At 28.2% G+C, this 16,582-nt stretch overlaps 1 protein-coding gene and 1 long non-coding RNA gene across 8 annotated transcripts; both read left to right on the top strand.

Moving 5' to 3' along the window:
• Window positions 1-4,849: 4,849 nt before the first annotated feature.
• LOC124421421 lies at window positions 4,850-11,336 on the top strand. Of its 7 annotated transcripts, XM_046956583.1 has the most exons (6): window positions 4,850-5,123; window positions 7,003-7,200; window positions 7,932-9,419; window positions 10,216-10,365; window positions 10,476-10,645; window positions 10,709-11,336. In XM_046956583.1, the coding sequence occupies exons 3-6, from the start codon at window positions 8,874-8,876 to the stop codon at window positions 10,719-10,721; spliced, it is 879 nt and encodes a 292-aa protein (XP_046812539.1). In that variant the 5' UTR covers window positions 4,850-5,123; window positions 7,003-7,200; window positions 7,932-8,873; the 3' UTR covers window positions 10,722-11,336. The 7 variants fall into 7 exon arrangements, with proteins under 7 accessions (XP_046812539.1, XP_046812549.1, XP_046812552.1 ...); XM_046956593.1 differs by lacking the exon at window positions 7,003-7,200; XM_046956596.1 differs by lacking the exon at window positions 4,850-5,123 and having other exon boundaries at window positions 5,652-7,200; window positions 8,577-9,419.
• A 3,190-nt stretch (window positions 11,337-14,526) lies between these two features.
• On the top strand, window positions 14,527-16,177 carry LOC124421450. Its single transcript, XR_006941665.1, has 3 exons — window positions 14,527-14,546; window positions 15,193-15,712; window positions 15,771-16,177. It is a non-coding gene; the product is annotated as an uncharacterized LOC124421450 (long non-coding RNA).
• Window positions 16,178-16,582: the final 405 nt, after the last annotated feature.

Raw genomic sequence — 16,582 nt, 5'->3', positions numbered from 1 at the left:
TTATTACATCCAAAGCTAAACAAAAAGAACAACAACAACGCTAAACGAAATAAAACACAAAATACACAGGCCTCTAAACCATTGGCGTCCAAACATGCCCGTGCGGGCATGTATAAGTTATTCTCACTTATACACACGCAATACAAATATTCTCAGCAACAAAAACAATTTAATTTAGTTGCTCTCTTTATGGAATGATACACAGAGAATATTTTCAAAAGCCATTACAAATTAATGTATGAATACTTTTTATAGAAAGATCTATTAGACATACATATGTATGTATAATTATTTATTTTTATTTGTTCAAGCAATTAATCGCTTAAATTGTAACGATTAAACGATTGACTGTTAATCATTTGAGTACCTATTAGATACATTTAATAAACACAAACTATATACATACATCAACACATTTTTACATCAAAATGTGCATCAATACATACATTCCTCTCGTTATTAATTTATAATACTAATAATATGAATAACACAAATATGTACAAACATATAATTTTTTTCAGTGCAAAACACACATATTTTCATTTATGTTCTCTTTTATATTTTGCACTACAACATATCCGTTTTAAATATTCTCTTTCTGGCCACCACGGCTCTAAACCAACAGACATCTAAACATACATAACGAAAAACACAGAAAAACAAAAATAAAAACGCAATAACGCGAACAACATCCAAACCAAGGGTATCCAAGGCCTAGGCGCTTGGTACTCTTTTGTTTTTGTAAATGCGCTTAGCTACAGACAGTGTGTTTTCTATACACTTATATGCGCTTAACACTTGCAATACGTTGTTGTTGTTCTTAACAGTATACAAGCAAGAGTAAAACAACAACACTTTCGTATTCATTGCTGGTAAAAATTGACGATAAGTAGATTTTGTTTTTGTTTATCGTAAAAATATTGTTTTAAAAAGCACTTGGAAAAAATTTGTGTTAGTTTTAAATTTCAAACTTACATTATTCGCATATAAAATTATTGTACAATAACTCACAATCTACTCTCATAAAATTGAAAACGTTTTATATACTTTTTTCTATTCATTAAAAAATATAATTGCAAAACAAAAGGGAAAATTATTTTATTTAAAAAAAATGCAAATTATATTTTTTTGCTGTGTATACTGTGTATATAAATACACAGCTGAATAAAATAAAATACATCTACACACACCATGTACATCTTTTTCTATATACAGTGTTGTTGTTGCTTTTATAACATTTTTTGGTGAAATTTTCAGAGGTTGTTTCGGATTTTTGCTCATATCTCTGCTGATTTTAAATAGCGATCTTCTCGAAAGCATGTCTAATAGAATTATTGAAGATTCGGATCTCGCCGATATCTGGGGTCCTCTAAAAACTGATTTCAACAGACAGACGTACATGGCTTTATCGACTCCGCTATCTATAAGGATCGAGAATATATATATACTTTCAAGGGTCGGAAAATTATATTATAGAAATTAAAAACGGAATGACAAACTCATATATACCCTTCTCACGAAGGTGAAGGCTATAAAAATAAATAGAAGGTGAACCCTTCACCATAGTGTATTTTAAACATATTAGCTTTATAAATTTTAATTTTTTCCCGTCTACATTATTACTAAACCAAAAGAAATACAAAATGAACAACAACAACGCTAAACGAAATAAAAAGCAAAATTCACAAGGCATCTAAAACAACAGACATCTATATACACATAACGAGAAACACAGAAAAACAAAAACAAAATAACGCAATAAAACCAACCTACATCAAAATATCCAATTCATAGTGTTGTTGTTGCTTTAGCATGAAAAAAATTTGGCTTTTTTGATGAAATTTTCAGAGGTTGTCTCGGATTTTTGCTCATATCTCCGTTATTTATAGACCGATTTTGCTGATTTTAGTGATCTTCTCGAAAGCATGTCTAACTGAATTATTGAAGATTCAGATCACGCCGATATCTGGTTGCCTCTAAAAACTGATTTCAACAGACAGACAGACGGACAGACAGACGGACATGGCTTACCTACAGTTGTATTCATGAAAAATGCTTATCTTAGATTTCATTTCTAGTGTGAACGATGCACATAAAAGCTTACTTATTTATTTAATTTTGGTAGTTCTATGCAGATTGACTTAAATAAGATTTTATTTTCTCTTATTAAAGTAAATGCATAAAAGAAATAAGTAAAATATACTGTTTTTTTTTTTGCACACGCACTTTTTTCATATTCGCATGTACTTATTTAAATATTGCTACGCAGTTTTCTTCATATTCTCATGTATGGAAATATGTATGTAATATGCTTTTTTTTTTTTTTATACCACTGTGGGCTGGGGAAGATTTAATTTTTTATTTTTATACCCTTCACCTTCGTGAGAAGGGTATATATAAGTTTGTTATTCCGTTTGTAATTTCTATAATATAATTTTCCGACCCTATAAAGTATGGGTCCTTATAAATAGCGGAGTCTATTAAGCCATGTCCGTCTGTCTGTTTAAATCAGATTTTAGAGGACCCCAGATATCGGCGAGATCCGAATCTTCAATAATTCTATTAGACATGCTTTCGAGAAAATCGCTATTTAAAATCAGCAAAATCAGTCGGTAAACAACGGAGATATGAGCAAAAATCCGAGACAACCTCTGAAAATTTCATCAAAAAATGTCAAAAACAACACTGTATATAGAAAAAGATGTACACGTGTGTGTGGAGATGTATATGGTTTTATTCAGCTGTGTATTTTTTTGCATGTTTGGAATCCAAACATACAAAAAATACACAGCAAAAAAATATGATTTGCATTTTTTGTTAAAATAAAATAATTTTCCCTTTTGTTTTGCAAATATATTTTTTAATGAATAGAAAAAAGTATTTAAAACGTTTCAATTATATGAGAGTAGATTGTGAGTTATTGTACAATAATTTATATGCGAATAATGTAAGTTTGAAATTTAAAGCTAACACAAATTTTTTCCAAGTGCTTTTTAAAACAAAACAAGTATGAATGTATAGTCGGGCGTAGCCGACCATATGATACCCTACACCAGTCAGTATGTATGTTAAAAATGGGGATTATTTAAAAAAATAAAGCATTTTGTTTATTTTTTAACTTTATTTCGGAATATTTTTTCTTTTTTTGACAAAAAAAGAGATTTTTTAAGAGAGCTTAAAGGGGAGTAGGGCAAAATATGGCCTTATCATTAAAAATGTTGGTAGGGGGAGTTAAGTCTTCTTCAATATTATTTATGTAAAATTTAAAAGTGTTATTAGTGTTTGTAAGTGAATTTTGACCTTTAAGTCATTTTCTGAAGGGGAGTTTGTATGGGGGATAGGATCAAATGAAGCCCGATCATTACAAAAATCGGTAGTGTCATTTAAAGTTCTATAAAACTAAGTTTTGTCGACTTTTGTTAACATAATAGATCGTTGAAATTAATTATTAGCCAAAAGGCGCTATTTGGGGTGTACGGTTGTGTGGGGGCTAGTCGAAATAATGGACCGATTTTAATCATTTTCAATAGGCTTCGTCCTTGGGCGTGTGTGCCAAATTTCATCTAATTATCTTTAAAATTGAGGCAAAAGATTTACATGGACAACCAGACGGACGGACGGACGGACATAGCTTAATCGAATCAGAAAATGATTCTAAGCCGATTGGTATACTTTAAGGTGGGTATTGGACGAATATTTTTCTATGTTACAAACATCAGCACATATACCCTCCCCACTAAAGTGGTGTAGGGTATAAAAAGTATTTGGAATCAAGCAGGGCTCATACCACCAGCCTCTTGTTTGTTATATAGATATGCTAGACAATTCGGCTATAACATTTCCATATAAATAAAGTAATATGATTGATAATGACTACTAATTACCAATCATTACCAATAAATTTATGAAATAACTACTTTTCTATACCAAAAATTTTAGATATTTTGCTGAAAATGAATTTAACAAAAAAAGATTATTTCATTAATTTTTTTATTTCACAAATGTGAAAATTACAGGTGGTCAAAATTATCGATTTTGTTTAGATGAATCTTATTTTATTTAATAATGCAAAAAAACTTACTTGTATAAAATTTTAGCCCTGGAAAGTGAGTAAACGCCGAAAATGGGTTAACGAAATTTTATACATTTCAATCAAATCCCGGCACGGGTTCTCGTTATTCAATTTGACTAAATATTTACTATTATATTCAGCTGAATATAAATATTTTAAACATAAATAAGCGCACCAGCAGTAGAGGCCTTGTTAACCTGGAAAATTATAAAATCTAGACTCCAAATGTTTTATACTAAAACTTTATCAGCGTACATACATATTAACCAAGTAAGAAATTATAGTCGGGCGAGGCCGACCATATACACCTTTGACAAAAATATAATGATATTTAGTTGCCATAACAAAGCATTTAAGTCCTCTAATTGCACCTTAAGAGAGTCATGTACGTTAAGTAATTTTCTGATGAGATCTTTATATCGATTATTGACCGATCCTCATATTATTGTAAAAAAAACATTTTGGTTTCTTAAAAATTTTTGCATTTCTAAATTCATTTTCATCCACAAAAAATACTTGTTCAAAATTTTAACTCCATAGCTCCTCCTATTTTGTTTTCAACAGATATATAGGAATGTACCCAGTCTTGCCAGCAGAGAAACAAGCCGATCGGCTCAAAATCGGCGCCGCCGATTTTGACGGCTCGTGTCGGCTAATTAAAGCCGGTCAAAACAAAAAACGCAACTTTTATTTTTTCTTTCTCTCATTTTTTCCTTTATTCTTAGTTTGATTGTATTAGTAAAAACAGGTTTTTTCGTTACCGACGCATTAAAAATCATAAGAAAAAATGCACTTTTTGTGTTGCTAAGGTATATATTTATTCATATAAATTGTCAGTTGCTATAAGAAAAAAAAAACAACCGTTATTAATTCCTTTTTGCAGTCAAAAGCACATACATAAATTATTTTTCGGTTTATTCACACAAAAGTCGTTCAAAAGTGAGGTTGTTTAATGCGTTTGATTTTAAAGTGAAATTTAAAAGAAATTTAGTGTATTAAAAAATTATTGAAAATATTTATTAAAAGTGGAAAAAAATACTTAGAATTGAAGGTAAGTAAATTTATTATTTATTAAATTATTAAAGAAGTGTTTTTCACAGACAGTAAATGTTATTGTTTTTATTGAAAAATACCAAAGTTAAAATTTATTTCAAAATTTTTATTTAATTTCTCAAAAACAGAAGTTTTGATTTGTATTTTTTTATTTTTTCAATAACAATTACTGACAACTTTTTCGAATGAAAATCAATAATAAAAAACACAAATAATTTTTAAAACAGAAAATGTATTTTTATAATAAAAATCAAAAATAATTGTTATTTTTGATTTTTATTATAAAAATCAAGAAAAAAGTTTATTGAAGAAATTGATAAATATACATAGGTCAAAATATCATAGAAACGTCATAGAGATATTTTGAGTACATGAAAAACTTTCATGTACTCAAAATATCTCTATGACGTTTCTACGATTCTGATTTTTTCAGTTAAAAATTACATTCATAACAATTAAATTCTGTCTCTTGTTTTTTTCCATTAATTAATTTATTTGTATATATTTCAATATTTTTTGATGATAGTTATGGAGCAGATCATGATCTATCAACCTGGGCAAACAGGAATGGGTTGGGTGTGAATCCATCTAAGACGGAGCTAGTACTTTTCACTAGAAAATATAAAGTTGAGAGTTTTAGCTTGCCGAGATTAGACGGCGTTGAACTGAAATTATCAGAGGGAGCCAAGTATCTAGGGACCTTCCTCGACCAAAAATTGTCTTGGAAGAAGAATATACAGGAACGGCTTAAAAAGGGGCTCAATGCCTATTACACGTGCAGAAACTCCATTGGTAAGAATTGGGGTTTGCGACCGGACATGGTAAATTGGATTTACACGTCGGTAGTAAGGCCCATCATTACCTATGGTTGTACTGTGTGGTGGGTAGGAATGAGGAAATGCAGCTACAGATTAATACTCAGTAAGGCTCAAAGGTGTGCTTCTATCGGCATAACAGGTGCCAGGGGCAGTACACCGCAAGCAGCATTGGATATTATTCTGAATCTGCTCCCAATTGAGAAATATGTTGAGAGTGTAGCAGCTAGGAACTTATTCAGACTGTTTGAATCAGCTCTAGTAAGACCAAAGCGGGTAGGCCACACTAGAATACTGTACGAGGCAGGTCTAACAGGGATTGAGGGAAGTACGGAGGGTATTTCTGATCATTTGGTTACGACCCTGGACTTCGGAGTAACACCTTCAATACTGATTCCTAGTAGGGATGAGTGGGAAGGATCCGAAGTATTGTTTGAGGGGTGTGCAGTTTTCACTGACGGATCCAAGATGGACTCTGGCACAGGTGCCGGGGTTTATTTGGTAGACAACAATATAAGAGTGTCCTACAGACTTCCGGATGAATGTAATTTCCGAATACTTCAAAAAAACCACCAACCAATCCTGGTACAGTAGACTGGATTGTAGGGTTTCTAGGACACTATGGCCGAAGTTAAATCGAAAAGCAACCAGAATGCTATTAGGATTGGACAGGAAGAGTACAAGGATTTTAGTAGGGGTAATTACCGGACACTGCTCAATTGGAGCCTTTAGGGGTAATGGGGTCGGTAACACACAGGATTTTTGCAGGTTGTGTGAGGACGAAGAGGAACTGGAGACAGTAGAGCATATTTTATGCCACTGTCCCAGATTACAGAGTCTGAGACTGAAATGGCTAGGTAAAAGATTCCACGATGAACTAGGAGATGTAGCAGGGTGTAACCTAGGCGACATTATGGGCTTCATTAGGGGAACTTTTTGGATTTTCAGTTAATAGACAATTAAGGATTTCCCTTTCTGTTCTCTTTTTGAAGGGAAAATCTCATTCTTCTCATCTCTCCTTTTTTCTGTTTTCTTCTGTTTTCTCCTTGTCTTTTATTAAAGGGATTCACAATGGACTATTGGGTCTCCGAGTGGATGTATACATTGATATACAACCCTTTTAAACTAAACTAAAATATGGAGCAGAGCACGCTTGACCAATTTTTTTCAACTGTTTGTAACGAGGAATCTGCAGAAGAATCTTCAGAGGAAGAGGAAGAAAAAAACTTATCATTTTACCAATCGTATATTAAAAAAAAGGTGCATTAAAAAATACAGCCGAAATAATTGTAACCCCCAACAGTCAAGCCCCTTGCTGGCAGTATTTTGGATACTTATCAGTATCCAGGAAAAAGGTCCTAGTCAATTACAAATTTTGTAAAATTTGCTTTCAAGAGGATGTCATTTTAAAAGGATAAGTTTTTTTTGAGAATTAGTTTCATTTTTAAAATTTTAAACAAAATAATAACGACATTTTTCTAGTTAAAAACACAATTTTTAATTTTTGAGTAATTTAAAAAAAAGTCTTTTTCTTCCAAAATTTTGAATTTTGATCAATTTTGAAAAAAAAATTCTATAAAAATACAGTTTGAAAAAAATTAAATTTTTCTAGTTAAAATGGAGTTTTCAAACTAAAATTTCTCTTAAAATTTCGATTTTCAATCGATTTTGAAAAATATCGAACATTTTCTACTCAAAATCCAGTTTTCAAACTTAAATTACCTTGAAAATCACTTTTTCATTCAAAATTTTGATTTTCAATCAATTTTGAAAAAAATGAAAGTTTTCTAGTTAAAATACAGTTTTCAAACTAAAATTTCTCTTAAAATTTCGATTTCCAAACGATTTTGAAAAATGTCGAACATTTTCTACTCAAAATCCAGTTTTCAAACTTAAATTAAACAAAATTTCGATTTCGAAAAGTTATTGAAATTTGTATAGTTAAAATTCAGTTTTTAAACTAATTTCAAAAAATCTTGCTTACTAAATAGATTTAAATCAACTACATCCACTACGAATTACACAAATCATCTAAAAAACTGCCACAACGTCGACATAAAATCTTTAAATTTAAAAAAAAACTTTAGCGTTAACTAGAAAGTCATTAACGTCGACATCAAAGAACACAAAATTTTTACATGCGAGACGTTTATGTGAAATGTGCTGCATAGACCTGCAGCCATTTAGTATTGTTGAAAGGACAGGTTTCCAAAAATATGTAAAAAATTTAGATCCTTCAATTTCTTTTCCGAGTTCAACAACGGTTGGAGTTGCTGCATTAAATGACGTATACGACTTTTACTTAAATTCCGTCAAAGATATTTTAAAAACATCTCCAACTAACATATCTTTGGTCACTGATATGTGGACAGACCGTTTTAAAAGACTATCCTACATCAACATCAAAATTCATTACTGTAAAGAATTTACACTGCAAAGTGTATCTCTTAAAACGGAACAATTTCCACATCCTCATACCGGCAAACTAATCGGAGAGCAAATTTGTAGTACATTAAAGTTTTTTGAAATTGATAATAAAAAAATTACAGCAATAACAGACTGGGATCGAATATTATTTCGGCACTTAAAATTCAAAAAATTCAACGTTTTGATTGTATGGTTCACAAACTTCATAGATTTTTGGTACACGACCTCCTAAACAACTCATCCTTTACAACAATAAACAATATTATTGGCAACCCTTAGAAAATATTTCGTGCTCTTACTTATAAAGGGGAAGAAATCCTAAAACTGCAGATAATTAAAAAACAAGATAACGCGTTAAATATTTTGCACTCCATACAAGAGATCAATAATTGTATTGATGCAGACAATAACTTCTCCATAGGACAACTAGAGGAAGATTTAGAAGAGGCTTTAAAAGCCCCCAGTTTAAATACGTTAAAAAATTCTGTTGGAACTCAATTTTATACATGCTAAACAGTTTTATAGAAAATATGGAGATAATAAATATATTGTTGTTACAAATAAAGAAAGACAACCTGCTTATTCCAGAGATGGAGCAGGGAATAATAAATGAATTAAGAGACTTTTTGGAAATTTTTTCGGAGGCAACAACGTACCTACAAGGTCAAGAATACGCCACCATTTCAACATGTGTATATTTTTTTGAGAACATTTATATGAGTATGGTTGAGAAAGCGGACTTGGCGTCATTTGATATTATAATCAATTTATACGATCATGCTAAACAACATTTTTATAAAAGATTTAAAATCCTAAAAGTACATGTTTTAGCGGCTTTGATGGACCCGTGCCACAAAGATTGGTGTAAACTAGAGAACTACATTAAAAGAATTCCACACTCCGATAGTTTGCCGGACGATTTCGTATTGGAAGGGGATGTTGCAAATCCAATAACCAAAGAAAAATTAATTTTATTTGAATTGCTGAAACATGGAATCGGCGAAAGTCCTTCTAGTATCCTTACTCCTGCCGATCAACCAGAAAAAATAAACGTAAGTACAAAATGTATAAAAATATAAATATAAAAATATATCTACTCTATAATTATATTTGTGAAAAATTCTCATTATTTTTTAATTGTAACACATTTACTTAATAACCAAAAAAATATTTGTTCAATTCACAATCGATTTTGTAGCGTTGTATGTCAGCAGCTGCTACAATAGTCATAACAATGTTGTTGGTATTTTCTATGCAAAAGCTCTATACAACTCATATGACAATTTTTCATATGTTTTTCGAATGTTGTAATAAATTGTAGTGTTGCCAATTGTTTATTTCAACATATAAACAAAAATTCAAACGATTTTAGCATAAAAAACGATAAAGTGGTAACACTGAAATCAAAAACAAACAGCTGTTTACAAAAACGAAAACAAAAAAACTAAAATTTTATTAAAAACAGTTTTTTATTAGTTTAAAATGTGGAATAAAGAAAATAAAAGAATTGAAAATTCAAAGAAATTAATTTGGTTTATTTCGCATTTTTAATTAATTTAATATTTTTTTATTTTTTTTCTTTTGACATTGTTATGTGTATTTGTTTTGATTGTTTTTTTTTTTTTCATTGAGAACATAAACTTATGACTTGCTGCAAAGATCTGTTCACAATCACTGTTACTAAACTTTAGTAGGTACAATATACAACTTCATTGTGAATTGAGCAATTATATTTGTTAATATACATTTGACGAATTCCCGCTGAAATACATATTACAATATTAAAAATTTTATCAGTTCTATGATTTGTTTTTGTCTAATGATATTTTATTTTTTTTTATAACTTAGAAAATTTCAAATACGCGCAGAAAAATGCTAAATTTTATGAGTTCCGAAGCAAACTCGATTGAGGATGATATGTTAAAGGAGATACAAAAGTATCTAAATACATCAGTTTCGGAGACGGAAAGTTTAGAATGGTGGAAGGAGCACCAAAAGGTAAAATTAAAAGTGAAATATTTATATATTATGTATATTACATTAAACAATATTTAATAAATTGACGATAATTTATATGCTTTTTAAAATCTTCAACATATTAATTATAGGTTTTTCCAAGGGTTGCAATATTAGCAAACATATTGTTTGGAATACCGGCAACCTTAGCGTCATCCGAAGTAGCATTTTCAATGGCTGGATCATGCATAGTAGAGAAAAGGCCAAGGCTCAATCCGTCAACAGTAAAAAACAATTGTTTATCCATGACAATTTTAAATTGGTAATATAGTTGTTTATCATTTAAATATATTTAGTTTTTTTCTAACATTTATTTGGTTTACAGGTGTCATCTGTGACGGAATATTTGGTGAAATAACTACAAATACAAAAAACTTCTTAAACGAAATAAATATTTTAATGTTTAAAAAAATTTGAAAATTTTTGTATACTATTACAAACCAATTATTTTTCACATTTTTTATTTACCTCTTCATAAATCTTAAAAAATTTAAATTTTTTTATCTATGTGATACAAACATAAAAATATTGTAAATGTGTAGTTAAACTTTGTTAATACAATTTATAAATTGTTTCTTGTATATAAATCATAGCTGTTAAATTTTGATTACTAATCAATTAAATTACTATTATATAAATTAATATTACTATTGATTATTTTTTGTTATTTTTCATATATATGTATTATACATATACATAATGTATATAGCACAGACTAAATTTTTTTTCGATTAAGTTTAATTCAAATCGTTTTTTGCAAACCGTATTTTTTAAAATTCCGAAATTTCAAACGCAATTATTAACAATATTTACATAAATATTGAATTTTATACTTTACCATTAATATAACGTAATACGCGTAAAACACAATATTTTTTTCTTAAACTTTGTCATACTATTTTTAAAGAAGAAAAAAATTGATAAATTTATTGTTTTCAATATTTATTTCAATACTGTATTAACTTCAAAAATATGTTTTGCAAAAAACGATTTGCATAAGAATTAATCGAAATAAAAAATAAATATGTAAAAAATAATCAAAAGTAATGCTAAAATTAATCGAATTATTTTTTGATTATTTTCAATAATTTAAAATAATCCATGTTTATTTTAGATTATTTAAAATCCTAATCAATTATTAATCGTCAAAGATTTAAAATAAAACAATCATAATTTAATGATTTTTTTACATATTTATAAAAATAATCTAATTTAATTACTACATAATGATTATGATTAATAATCATTATTTAACAGCTATGATATAATTAAACATAACTATAATATATTTATATATATTATTTTAATAGAAATTAATATTTTTATGTTAAGCAATTACAAATCTTGATTTCACCTCATCATGTCTTGTAAAATATAAAACATAAAGTATATTTGAGAAAAACATGAAAAATATTTAAATTTGTAATGTAAATACAGATATACATACTAATTTAATATGTGTATAATTACATATATTGTACCAAATTGATATACAACCTAATTGTATAAGGATATGATTTAAGTTTAATCATTTCATAATAAAGTGAAAAGCGATTAATTTTATAGTAAAACAATTACATATTTCAAATCTATGTTCTTAATAATTTCAAATTTATGTTCTTACTAAAAACAATGATTTGAATTACAAATTTAGAGATAAACATTTGTTATTTATTATTTTTGTAACTAAAAAATTTTAAATGTAAAAAATAATAATCATAAATATGTTTTTGCAAACCTAATATAACATTCAAAGAAACACAGAAAAATAACTACACTATAATATGAATTAAAAAAATTAAATACAAATGAATTCAATTAACATATTATTAAATAAAAATTAAAATTTTTATTATAAATCTGATTTTCGAAATGAAAACAATAAATTGATAAACAAATTTAAACATATACATTTGTTCTTTTATTTCTTATAACTGATAATAATAGTGATATTGTTTTTAGTAGATGTAAACTTTTGCTACTAAAGAATTATTGGCAGTTATGCCAATTATTATTATTGTTTATTGGGATAATAATTTATTTACAAAGATAAAACTTGTAAAAACTTTAATTAAATTTTTTGTAAAACAACTCGATTCAAACCTCTGAACATTTTCGACAAGTTTTTTGAATTAAATAGTGTATTTTTACAAGCTTTTATTTAATTTGCTTTGTTAGTTTGGTATGGTACAAATTTTGTAATTGAATTTTCGAAATTCGGCACACATGTAGATATCTGAAGACAATGCTATGTTAGATTCGAATTTAAATTCGAAAATTTTAAGATATTTTAGATTCTTAGTTTGGAAAAAGGATTGTAAATGAGGAAAGTAAAATCAAATTACCAGATTTAATTTTTCAAAACTAATTTGAAAAAAAAAAAAATAAACAAACTAAACAAAAATTATATACTTAAGACCAATTTCGAAGGAAAACATTTAAAATGTTTGGAAATTTTTGAAAACTTAAAATCCTAGAAGTATTTTTTTAAATAATCTTGTTTAAATTGCATTCAAATTAAAAAATATACCATTTCAAATAAAGATGATAGCTTAACCTAATCGAAAAAGGCAAACAAAATCGAAAGAAAAATTTAAAATTAGCTTTAAAGTTCTATATCTAGCAATTTAATTTACTTATTGTTATCCATACTTAATTTTGTATTTAAATAATACTATATAATACTATTTATTGAAAATTTATATAAACATCGAAAAAAACACAACTAATTTTTTAAAGGTTTTTGTTTTTTGGGAATTTAAAGGCGTTCAATTTCATTCGTATCAATCGGAGTTGTTATGTAATCCTTGTAATTAGATTCGAAAACGTTAAATATGATATCAAGGGAATAAAGTCCGGATTATCTATCTTATGGCGAGAACAAAATAGTTATAAATTTCTTGTATTAATGTATACAACATTTTTTTTAATATTAATATTTTATTTATTATCAAAATTTAGTAATATAAAACAAAAATGCCTAAAATAACTACATACTATATACATATGTATATTACAGAGTAAATAAATACACCTGAAACATCCAAAATTAAAAAAAATAGATATATAAATAGCAAAAACTCAGTATTTGAATACTTAATAATTTTCTTTAATCAAACACAAAAATAATTTTCATAAAAGTTACAAAAAAAATAAAAATATAATATGAAAACAAAGACCATTTACATATTAAATTAGGTACCAATTTTAAATCCACTAAGCCGAAAATTAGCCGCCGCCGATTTTTTTGAACGAGCCGCCGCCGCCGACTAAAAATTGGCCATCAGCCGCCGCCGAAAATTTTGGCTCGGCTTGTTTCTCTGCTTGCCAGGAGCTTCAGAAATAAAATGCTAAATCTGGTATTATTTTGCCTCATAAGAGTCTAAAAGTAATTTTTCTAAAATTGTAGCTGTATTTTGGGTCTTAAGTATTAAAAAACTTTAAATGTTGGAAATCAATTAAAAGTTGTAACAAGATACATTAATTCACTCTAATTATAATCAAATGTTCCTTCTAATATATAATCCTTTTTGTTGTGGTTGGTAACCCTTCCACCAGATGACTGTTTTATTGTATTTATCATCTTTTCATTATACATATCTTTCATAAAATACAAACATTGTTTCTAACGGTTAGTGGTAATTATACCCTTCACCTTCGTGAGAAGGGTAAATATAAGTTTGTCATTCCGTTTGTAATTTCTATAATATAATTTTCCTACCCTATAAAGTATATATATTCTGGATCCTTATAGATAGCGGAGTCGATTAAGCCATGTCCGTCTGTCCGTCTGTCTGTTGAAATCAGTTTTTAGAGGACCCCAGATATCGGCGAGATCCGAATCTTCAATAATTCTATTAGACATGCTTTCGAGAAGATCGCTATTTAAAATCAGCAAAATCGGTCTGTAAATAACGGAGATATGAGCAAAAATCCGAAAAAAAATCCTCTGAAAATTTCATCAAAAAATTGTTAAAAAAGCAACAAGAAAGTAAAAAATACACAGCAAAAAAATATTATTTGCATTTTTTGTTAAAATAAAATAATTTTCCATTTTGTTTTGCAAATATATTTTTTAATGAATAGAAAAAAGTATTTAAAACGTTTTCAATTATATGAGAGTAGATTGTGAGTTATTGTACAATAATTTTTATGCGAATAATGTAAGTTTGAAATTTAAAACTAACACAAATTTTTTCCAAGTGCTTTTTAAAACAATTTTTTTTACGATAAACAAAAACAAAATCTACGTCTCGTCAATGTTTACCAGCAATGAATACGAAAGTGTTGTTTTACTCTTGCTTGTATACTGTTAAGAACAACAACAACGTATTGCTAATGTTAAGCGCATATAAGTGTATAGAAAACACACTGTCTATAGCTAACCGCATTTACAAAAACAAAAGAGTACCAAGCGCATAGGGCTTGGGCACCCTTGGTTTGGATGCCGTTGGCGTCATTGCGTTGTTATTTTTGTTTTTCGTTATGTATGTTTAGATGTCTGTTGGTTTAGATGCCTTGTGTATTTTGTGTTTTATTTCGTTTAGCGTTGTTGTTGTTCTTTTTGTTTAGATTTTGATGTAATAATTATGTAGTCGGGAAAAAATTTTAAATTTATAAAGGATGTTTAAAATACACTATGGTGAAGGGTATATAAGATTCGGCACAGCCGAATATAGCACTCTCACTTGTTTTACTTTATAATATGCATGATTCGATTGGTAGCTTTCAAATAATAAACACCTTTTATTCTTATATACATTAAATGTTTATTTATGTTTAATACAAACGAACTTACCTTTTTAGTAGATTTTCTTATATAAATGCTTAAATATGTCATAAATATCCTGAAATATTAGCCTTTTTAAGGCTAAATAACAAAGCGAGAAAAAGGCTAGAGAATGCCAGAAGCTGAAACTTAAAGCTAAATGATAAATAAAAAGGCTACATTTAGCCTTAAAAAGGCTAACCTGGCAATACTGGATGTAACAAATTGGCAGCCACATTAAAGTTTTTGGCGCAATGTGGATATCAGCACCAGATAGGCCAAGATCGTTCCTTAGGTATTTCGCAATCATCCACTTCAGCTTGTATAGGTGAAGTTTGCGAAGCTATCCAAACAAATCTTTTTACCAAGCATATTGTTTTCGAAATGTGTGAAGAGAAAAGGATGGAAACCAAAATATTTTTTAATACAAAATGTTACATACCAGGGGTAATTGGAGCCGTTGATGGAACTCATATTCAAATTATAAGGCCAAATAATAATGAACATTTGTATTTCAACAGAAAATGTTCCAAACTGGTGATACTGGAACAAGAATATTAGGTAAGAGGATTATTTTATGTTAAGAGAAGAAAAATGAAATAATTGATTATAATTGCAGGTGACTCTGGATATCCATTGGAACCATGGATTTTGACTCCATAAAGAAATGCTGCTGAAAATTCCGCGGAATCCTATTTTAACGACCAACATTCAAAAGGAAGGTCGATTATTGAAAGAACGTTTGGATTATTAAAAGCAAGATTTCGTTGCCTACTAGCAGCAAGACTCCCCTGAAAAGGCGGTCCGAATTCTTAATGTTTGTTGTGCACTACATAACATTTGTTTACTGTACAAAGTTGAAACCCCTATTTTGCAAAATGAGGATATAAGCAGTATAACTTTAACCATTAACAATATCGAAAGTAATATAGAAAGTATTTTTTCTAATATTGCAAAAAATATTAGAAATGAAATTAAAAATAATATGACAAGAAGTTAATAAAACGTTTATACTAAATTTCAATAAACTACTTATTTATTAAAAACATAAAAAAATTCAGTAACTAAATTTACATAAATCTAAGAAAAAATAAAAACAATAAATTTTTAAATTTCAAAAAGGATTATTAATACTTCAGTTGTTTTCAAAATTTAACAAGTTTGAGTGATATATTCGTCCGTGCGAATCTTAAATACCTTCCACCAGCTGCTTTTAGATTTATATTTTTTTATTTGGTGAAATATTTGTGAAAAAAAGTTTTCTCTTGTTTTTTAATAGAAAGAACAATACAAACGCCATTTCCTTTTATATGTTATTAATGCCCTAAAATATTATTTAGCGATATTTAATAAATTGCATGTGATTAAAATGGTTAATAAAGTTATTGATATTTTTTTTTAGAAATTTTGCTTGGAAAATTTGCATACTAA

This window comes from Lucilia cuprina, chromosome X (assembly GCF_022045245.1).
Source record: "Lucilia cuprina isolate Lc7/37 chromosome X, ASM2204524v1, whole genome shotgun sequence".
NCBI lineage: Eukaryota > Metazoa > Arthropoda > Insecta > Diptera > Calliphoridae > Lucilia > Lucilia cuprina.
Note: the sequence above shows the minus strand (reverse complement) of the source record. Positions and strands in the feature narration are given on the sequence as shown.

Bases quoted from the DNA above. Each gene is read 5' to 3' on its own strand.
- LOC124421421 (XM_046956593.1), top strand. From the start codon at position 8,874: ATGCTAAACAGTTTTATAGAAAATATGGAGATAATAAATATATTGTTG. The intron at 9,420-10,215 runs GTAAGTACAAAA...TTTATAACTTAG, and splicing joins ATCAACCAGAAAAAATAAAC to AAAATTTCAAATACGCGCAG. The intron at 10,366-10,475 runs GTAAAATTAAAA...TATTAATTATAG, and splicing joins GGTGGAAGGAGCACCAAAAG to GTTTTTCCAAGGGTTGCAAT.